Genomic DNA, 9,493 nt, shown 5'->3' with positions numbered 1-9,493 from the left:
AAAGTAAACAATACCAGATTCAAACCCATTTTAATTGAACTGGCCTAACCCATAAATCACATTGACACACCAACACACACACATGCACGAATGCACACACAGTGGATGATTCTTCTCAGTTTATTCCACCCGACGACAAGCAAGCATGCAGTATGCCAATGGGAGTCGGACCGGCCTACATACGTGAACAATAGAGACTTGGAGGTCTTGCAAACCCTTTTACCTTTTTGTAACTTGTAGACTGGACACAGATTCCTGCACGAATACATCTGGCTTCAGTTAATGAACAGAGCAACAATGCTTCATTATGATGTGTCATGGAAACAGAGAGCAGAAAATAAATTGGTTCTGTGAATTTGAAAAGGGAGACATTTTCGACAACCGTCTTTGTTAATATTCAACATAAAGCTGTGAGATAAAGAATACAACCATATAAAAAACCTGGGGGTTCTTGAACATTTTCTTTTTCTCCTAGTATAAGACCAATATATATATATATATTTTTATATAAATAAATATAGAGGTATTTCCACTTTCCCAGCAGAAGGTATAGGGGGAGAGACTCCATTTACGGTCTGCCACAAAGTGTATCATCTCTATAATCGGTGCAAGAGGTGGACAGGTACTATACTTTTCCTGGGTGATTCTTAAAGGCAATTCATAAAGGCACATAGTCAGTGTTTTGTTACCGTGCCTCAAAAGCAATATATGATTTTACAATTAAATGTTCAGACAAAGGCTGCGGTATACAGTCGGCTTTAACATGCTTCAAGTAGCAGGAGATTACAGCCAATACACACGACAACATGTGAATCAGGGCACTACCGGCACTTACTTCTTCCCAACTCATGCACTGCTTATAATGACCATATAATGCCCGACTATTTCATAGTATTCTTCAGAACATGCCTTATAATATTGGTGAATATGCAGAACTGACTGCTCTCCGAGACAGAGTTGCAGGGGGAGAGACACTCTTGCAGGCTAATTTGTCGTCTAAAAAATGCTAGGCCTGTCCTCTGCATGTTCCAGCCTGGTTTTGTGTCTTTCCTCACCTTTTCCACTACTCTTGTGCACTTCTGGATAACGAATGTAAACCCTATATGAAGGGCAACTGTCAGATGGAGGGTTGAGAGGTGACATCAGGAGTGTAATTGGTGACGCTCGCCTTAACCTGCAAGGAAAGAAATGGAGCGGAGAAGGAAAAGAGCAAAGGTTGTGTTGAGGATTGTTAGCATCGCAACAGTAAAGGGAAGTTGTGAAGTAGGATAACTAGTAATGTTTTGGCATCGCGGATGTGTCAGCGGAGATGGTTTGTAATGGTTACATGGGTCCGTTCCCCTATACATGACAGCAGCTGTCAGATAGTTAGTTAGTGTGAATACAGATCCAGAGATCCTCATGCCTACATGGCGAATATCTGCCAGTTCATTGCCGAAGACACAAGGCACAAGTCTAAGAGGGTTTAGACTGAGGAGAGAAAGGCAGGTGGAGCAGTTTGGAGAGCCTCTGTGGAAGGGAGACAGTTCTCAGTGAGGCAGAGGGGGCTGTTTGTGGCCGGGTGCGATAAGAGCATCCCCTAAGTAGTTTCTCAAAGGTTAGGAGATTTGGAATGAAGAAAGCAACACCGAGAAGTGGATTTGGAAAAAAACTTAATTTCTTGCGATGCTGTGTAAATTAATAATTACAGATGTTAGCTCGCAGCCTTTTGTCAGGGAGGACTGGAGTGGACGGAAGTCGGCAGAAAATGGGACAGTTAGTGATGGCTCGGAGGAGCAAAGAGTGGTTGAAGGAAGGTCAGGTTTTGTCCCTTTTGAAGGAAGACGACTTGGAGACGGGAGAGAGAAATCTGAGCAACAGCGGTAACCTTGAGGGACACAATAGTTAGGATAATGACAAAAGGGCCAGCGGCTCAATAATAGCAGTCCGCAGAATCTGACACAATTGATCTGAGTTACTCATATTCTCAGCTCCAAGTCTTTAGAATGCTACAGAAATTCCAGTTGAAATGAATAATGAATACCACCAGTAGGCCTACTACTAGAGAGTGTAAGATATATTATAGGTATAGACAATTTAAATATAAAATAAGATAGAGGAAAAGTATACAAACCTAACAGTGCATGAAAGAATAGACACTCTTTTCAGGGGAATTCATATGTGAAAAATAGAAAAATTAATACAAGACAGCTGCTGCTGTAGACGGCATAACATGCCGTCTAATTTCCTTCCGTGTGCTGCAGTCAACAGCATAAAATCTTGTACATTTTTCCGTGTCCCTTCTCTAGGATTGAAGATGATAATTTCCTTTTTGGCAAAGACATTGGCATTTTAATGGCTGCATTTTATTACTGAAGAAGTCACCAAATTCATTGCATTTATCAGTGATAAGGTTTTCAGATGTGAGAAAGGCCTTCCTAGTCCTAAATGGGCTACGGGTTGATGATTTAACCTCAGCCAATACAATGCCATTATTGACATTCTCAATTTGATAATTGAACTTGTTTAGATGGTCATCCCCAAGGCGAGGGTAAACAGGGATAGCTTCCATGGAGAGTGCACCAGTATCCTCACTGAGGTACCACTTTTTAACAGCTACTGGTCCTCTGTGGACTTTGGGAGTAATCGACACATCAGATAAAACACAGAATTGATCAAGATAGGTTGGAAAGACCCTTGAAAGGCTTGTTGGTGGGCCCATCTGTATGCTGGGTCAATACAAATGCACAATATAGCATCATCAAATTAGGTTGCAACTCCTCCTACTCTTCTTTGACCTCTGATTACATCTGTTCAATTTAAATTAGGAGGGCCTGATTTAATAAGAGCAGTTGCACTGCCACTTTCATCGTACAAGGTTTCTGTTAAAAAGATAAAATCAAATAAATAAATAAAAAAGTAGTGATACGATAGTTAATAAAAATGATGTTTGTTAGAGACCTGGCATCTTGTTCACTCTATTTAACTTGAGGCATGAACTCTCGTATGTCCTCGTGGGCATCTTCTCTCTCGTGATTGGCAGTGTTTTGAGATGCCGTACTGCAACTCAGGGTATCCAATTGCATCCCATCCAGTTCCTCTATCTGTGTTCTCAGCTTGTCAGAGAGAACCCGAAGAGCTCGGGAGGTTGGGGAGATGAGGCACACATCTGGTGACCTCGCTGGCCTCATCAATCTAACCAGCACCGATAGGAGAGAGCTGTTTTCTCGTTCTTCCGTCTTCATTATCGTCTTGGTCTGTGTCACAGAACGTGCTTGTTTGCTGAAGTATGAAGATAAGCATTACATGGATAACTATCAATCAATATCCCTACTTCCTCCATTTTCTAAAATATTTGAGAAATTATTTGTGCAAAAATATATTATTGTGAACATCAGTATGGATTTAGGAAAAATAGAACTAATACTCATGCACTAATGGAGATGGTGGAAGGAATAACAAAGGCAGGTGATGATGATGAGTATTCTATTGGTATTTAGATTGATCGCCAGAAGGCTTTTGATACTATAGATCACAGAAAATGATTGAGGAAATTGGAGAAGTATAGGTTAAGAGGGATCGCTCACTCTTGGTTGAAAAGATACTTGAAAATAGACAGCAGTGTGTGCAAGTTAATGACATGGTGTCAGGATTGGGACTGGCGTTCAGCATGTCTATGTCAGCGTGTTTTTTCTTTCGTGGAAATGAGGCGGCTGTTAGTGTGATATCATCTTATTGGCTGAACCAATAATAATCCATCAGTGTTTTAACTTGTGAAGTTTGAGTGGAGGCCAGCTGTCCCAACTCGATACCTGCAACCCCAGAACAGATCAAAGTTATCAACATAGTAGATCCGTTTCAGAGCACAGGTCGGCCTGAGTTCAATGATAGAAGTCTGCCAAACGTGTTATCCCTCTCTTGATCTTTGGCTGCAGTCCACTTTTAAACAACAACAGTTTGCCAAAGCCTTTAAACTGTTCAATGAAACCATGAAATTCTGTATTGACTTCCACATGAATCATTTTTTTCTAACAAGCCACAGAACATAGCACCTTGGAAGCAGTATGTTTTGACTGATGGCTAATATATCTGATAGCAGCTGCTCTCAATAACACATTTTGAAATGTTTCTATAGATGTTTTTTTCCACATTTGCTCCATTCCTCATGCCTGTGTTTGACCTCTTTCCTCAAATCCTTGATAATTCTCCACTTGCCAATTCTATCAGCACCCATCTCCATTCCTCACATGAGGTTTACATATCCATCTTTTCTGTAGACTGTGTTTGTATCAGCCTCTGGTTGTCCGGTGGCTGTCCCGGGTGTCATGGTGATGGGGGGCTGGACCCAAAAGGAAGGACACGGAGCAGGAGTAATAGACAATTATATTTATTTCAAAGCCAGAGATGAAAGAGGTGTGGGATCCATGCGGGCTGGTGGCATGGGTAGCTAGGTAGTTATCCAAGTGAGTTCCGGGAAAGCACAAGTTTACCGACAAGATTACACAAGAAAACCAAGTGGCTCTAGTAGTCGTTCCGGGAATGTGAACTGACGATCTGGCGAGAAGATGAGGGAAATTAAGGTAAATATGCTGTGTGGCTTGATGAGGGAATGGGTTTCATGTGTGTGGGTTGATTGGGAGCAGGAGGGCGAAAGGAAGGCCCCGCCCAGGCAGACACCCACATACACACACAGGACAAACAGGGGACCATGACACCGGGACCAAGTTGGCTGAGCTGAAGAACCTACAGGAATCCTCAAGTGGCTCTCTTTAGGACTACAGTACAGTCTTGCATTTGTCTTTAGTTTTAATTTCTCAGTAGCAAGTGGAAACCCCAGTCACTATACATTTCTTGAATGAGTTTCAGTGAGCCCATGGGAGAAGTTATGATGTCATTCAGAGTTGGCTGAAGATTGAAATCGGCTTAAAGCGGGTTAACTACTTATGTCCGGTGAAGATATTGTTGTTTTGAGAAACGTCTGTAGAAACGTCTGACATCTCTGTGTTCTTCTTTGACATTGTGTTGTCTGAGACGCTGCTGTCAGTAGTCCACTAAGTTTATGTACAGGAACTAAAGGCCCTCGATGATTGCAACCAGGAGTTTCAGTGGTAAATTAGCATTTAATCCTACCAATGATTTAGTTCTGAATAGGAAAAACACCTTTATTATATTACATCATTAGCTGTGTAGTTAAAAAAACACTGATAAATACAAACTAAGCAGAGAGAGAGAGAAAATAGTGTCTGCACTGTACAGCTGGAAATAGTAAGCACTTTCTTTGTGTTTAATCATAGATAAAACATTTAAATATGTTTGATTTATTGTTTGACCATCACATCATCACCAATATGTTGTAGAGATGTATGTTAATACAGATTTCTAAATATTCTGAGATTATCGAGAAACCTCAAAGCTACAGTGTTTTTCTGTCAACACAGACAGCACAGACAGACATTTTGTTTCTTAATGCAATGGACAACTATTCAATTCTGAAGCCTTTGCATTGGATTGGTTTGAATAACTTTAATGTTTGCACTATGCAGCCGTATTATTTTGTATAACAGAAGTATTGGATCAGAACTCTGTATTGGCTGATACTCAAATAATAAATATCTCGGAACGATGGCACAAAAAAACTTCAATCAGGACCTCCTCGGTCTCGCAGAGGTAAGCAGTGCGTTATGCTCTCCCGTGACCTCCAATGCACGGGTCGTTGGCTTTGATTTAATTGGGGTGCAAATAATATCTTGAGTAGATTCACAGGTAACCTACCTGAAGTGTGCAAGACAAATTACACAGGAAATGCCACATTAACATGTAATAAGATTGAACTAATTAGATTGCCCTTTTAGAAAGGGGAGCGTGTCTGGTACCTGTGGAAAACAACTTTTTAGGCCTTTGGTGAAGTTGCCTGGAACCTTTTCATCTACTTATGGTACACAACTGCATTCCTGAGATATGACGTTTATGAGGATAAACCGGATAGACAAACATACGTACCATTCACTGTATACAAGAAGCGGACCTTGTCACTGTGATGACGTTTTAAAGCCTGTAGTTCACCATTTTGACCATTGCCATCTTTGTCTTTGGTTGTCGACATTTTCTTTTTTGCAACCAGAAGTGACACAAGAGTGTGATGTACAACTGGTGTGTGAAGGCGAACAAGAGAATAATTCAACAGCCAGACCAATGACTCATACAGCAGCATGATGGAGAAGAGTCACCTTCAGTTTTAATTAGTCCAGCAGCCAATTTAAAACAGAGATAGAAAAGGATGGACTTGACTAATACCGACATATTAGGTCAAAAAAAGTGAAGAGGTCAGACTTTGGGCTTTCACTTCACAGTTTGTTCACTCACTGTAATGATGCTTTTACTGGTATTGAAAATGTCACAGAGTATTTTAAGAAATTAACTCTATTTATTGATCTCCACCTTACAAACTGTAAAGTAGACAGATTTTATGTGATTGTCTGTTGATTATCTTGATCAGTGTTTTTCTGTTGAATGTGACTAATGCATTTTTTTGATTTGTAATACTAGGATTTGAATTACTGTAAAAAGTCAGCTGCATGTGAAGTATGCAACTAAATAAAAGCGGGCATAAGGAGGGTTCAAATGTACAGGCTAACGGAAATTCTTAAACCAATATCCACATACTGAAACCAACCCAAAGCTCATCTCCAGGATAAATGAATGTAATAATATTAAACAGACATGTCTCCAGAGGTATTGGTATTAGTTATCTACACACTGTCATTTCAGGTACCAGATCAGACATACATGCCTCCTCTTAATTACATCATGCATGGATCTGGTTTCTGAAGACAAAACAAAAACTTAGCTAAAAACAAAACTAAACCGAAACCAAACGGCACTTTACAAAATGTTACTATACATACAATACCTCCAAGTCAAACTATACAACAATACAAAATTGCTTTAAACTCTGCTCTCCTATAATCTATATTTGCTCACATGTGGTACAGAGCATACAGCAACTCTTATAAAAAGCAACAAAGTGCAAATAAGTACAACAAATACAATAAAATATGATTAATTAATAAAGAAAACGTAAAGCAAAGTAGATGGTGCATTGAAAAGGAGACTGAACCTCAATTAGAGACAAACAACATACATTAAAGTTAAGCAACAATATCAAGTTCACATTTTCTCCTTCATACCTATGCTGTGGTGTCTTGGCAAATGATGTCTTGTTGTGGTCCGTTGCCGAACACTCTCCGAGTAATGGAAATAACAGAGGCTGAACGGACTATCCTGCTGTCACGGTGAGAAGTGGTTCATCAGCAGTCCCAGTCTGTTTTCCTTTTTTCCTTTCCCCCTCCAACCCTCGTTCCCTCCTTATTCTGAAGGCATTCAGGTGAGTTTCTCTTTAGTTCATTGACAATACCCAACACCTCCTACGCAGTGTTCTTAATTGCATTCTCATTAAGCCTTTCCATGTAGTTCCTAAGATTCTGTGAGTCCCCAAGCTCGATGTCCGGACATACCCATTTGATCTCACTGGTCTGCACCAGTGCTAATGGGCTGAGCACAGGACATCCATTACTGGACTTGACATTGGAAAAGGTCGTGAACTTCACCCTCTTTCTCTTGGTGGTGGGTGAGTTAAGGGACTCATTCCGGTGATCCCTCCCACTCGAACTACAGCCTCCAACAGCAATATTTCCACGTTGAATGACCCCGTTCAGTAACTGACTCCCTTCCTCGAGGGCACCGCCCAGCTCGTCCTGCTGCTGTTGCTGCATACATAGCCCCTCGTCTTGGCCCAGCCAAACCCAGTCGTGGGCATGGGGCATTGCCTCTGGGGCCTCCAGGGACAACTGCTTGCTACGGTACTTGTATGCATAAGAGATGCAGTTAATGAGAAAAACCAGGATGGCCAGGCAGAAGACTCCCAGCAGGGCATACATACCAATCTCCAGGTCTGTCAGGCCTCGTCGGGATGGCAACAAGTCGTCATCGGTACTGCGGCTACGAGGCAGATCCGCCTGGCCTGGGTATTCAGAGAATTCATTTGGGACCCTGGCCCCGCTGTCCGCTGATAGACGGCCTCCATTAGGTCTCACTGGGACATGGCCCCTAATTGTAGTGGCTCCACGGTTGATTAACCCAGTTTCTACGTCAGCGATAGACCCGCCATAATATGGAGGATCAGGACGTGTTCGCCGGTCTCCTGGTTGCCTGTAATGCTCCTCTGGCTGACCAAACCGTGTCTGTATGTTTGCCATTCCAGTGGCTAAGATCGTGCGTCGTTTCCCCTTCTGGCACACCTCCGATGGGCTCATTTCAACACGCACAAGCAAACCCTGACCCTCCCCCTTGGCAACAATGATTGGCCATTTCCATGCTCCACTGCGCTTCACCTTCACCACCTGTTCATTCAATGAAGTGGCTGTCAGGGTAAAATGGGCAGGGTTGTAGTTGTCTAGAGCAGTCATGGTTCCATCACTGAACTGGAGCCAAGCGCTGATAAGCGACTCCTAAGAAAATAAACAAACGGAAATTGTTATCATGAAAATGTCAAAAATAACTGTGCCTCAGTAATCTGCACAATTTCAACTGATGCACACAAATTACTGTATAATAAAACAGGACGGAAGCAAACTTGAAGCCTTAATTACAGTAGAAAAGCTCATAGAAACAATTGGATATGAAACTATTTTCCTGAAAGGCAAATATTATTTCCTCTCCAAGGGAAGAGACGGAAGCCGTTTCTCATTTGAAATTCTAATTACGGAAATAACAGTGATGTTTTGTGGTTGTATATGCAAATCAAAGAGATGGCTTCACTATATCAAGAGCGAATTAATTATAAAAGAAAAACAGCAAAGATATCATAGACTGAATATTAACTTGATTCAGCCCTGAACTTCAAATACAATGCACAGTGCTAATACAGAAAAGACCATCCTCTTGATGCAATTCTAAAGGATGATTCATAATGTAAAGATATTTGGAGACCGTGGATTCGTACCTGTTTGAGGGATTCAAAGACTCCCTGTGTGGTTGCAGTGGCAACGATGGCCCTGTTGCTCCCTGGGCTGAGCTGCAGGGACAGAGAGAGCCTGGATACCAACTGCACCCCCAGCTCCGTCACGCTCACTTTATCATCCACCACCCGGATGCTCCTCTCAGCCAGGACCGATGATGTCAGAGGGGACAGCACCTGCAACACACAGAACAACTTGCTACTCACGTTGGTCCATTAACATCCAAGATGACTGTTACTGTGAATGAAGAGGAAGATTTTTTGCAGCCACAGTTGTTGACAATAAGGTTAGAGTTATTGTCATTTTGGTAATACTTTGAATGCAGCAGATTATTCTTACACTGCTTCTTCTTTTTCTGAATACTTCTTCCAATACGGCTCATAATTAATGCACTAAGGCTCCTAACATAGACACCTCTAAATCTCACATGCACACATATAAACCCCACCTCACTAACACATTCTCTGCCTCCCTGAGGTGCCAGAGGTGTAAGCGTG

General features: G+C 41.8%; 1 protein-coding gene across 1 annotated transcript in view; it reads right to left on the bottom strand.

Moving 5' to 3' along the window:
• Nucleotides 1–5,642: 5,642 nt before the first annotated feature.
• Nucleotides 5,643–9,493, bottom strand: part of LOC130205742 (transmembrane protein 132C-like) — a 144,819-nt gene continuing 140,968 nt past the window's right edge. Inside the window, exons 8-9 of the mRNA XM_056433243.1 lie at nucleotides 8,981–9,172; nucleotides 5,643–8,486 (exon numbers count right to left, since the gene is read on the bottom strand). Of these exons, the coding sequence (XP_056289218.1) occupies nucleotides 7,404–8,486; nucleotides 8,981–9,172 (1,275 nt within the window). The 3' untranslated portion in view covers nucleotides 5,643–7,403. The remainder of the gene's footprint in view (nucleotides 8,487–8,980; nucleotides 9,173–9,493) is intronic.

Source organism: Pseudoliparis swirei, chromosome 15 (assembly GCF_029220125.1).
Source record: "Pseudoliparis swirei isolate HS2019 ecotype Mariana Trench chromosome 15, NWPU_hadal_v1, whole genome shotgun sequence".
NCBI lineage: Eukaryota > Metazoa > Chordata > Actinopteri > Perciformes > Liparidae > Pseudoliparis > Pseudoliparis swirei.
This window is presented reverse-complemented; position numbering and strand designations above follow the sequence as displayed.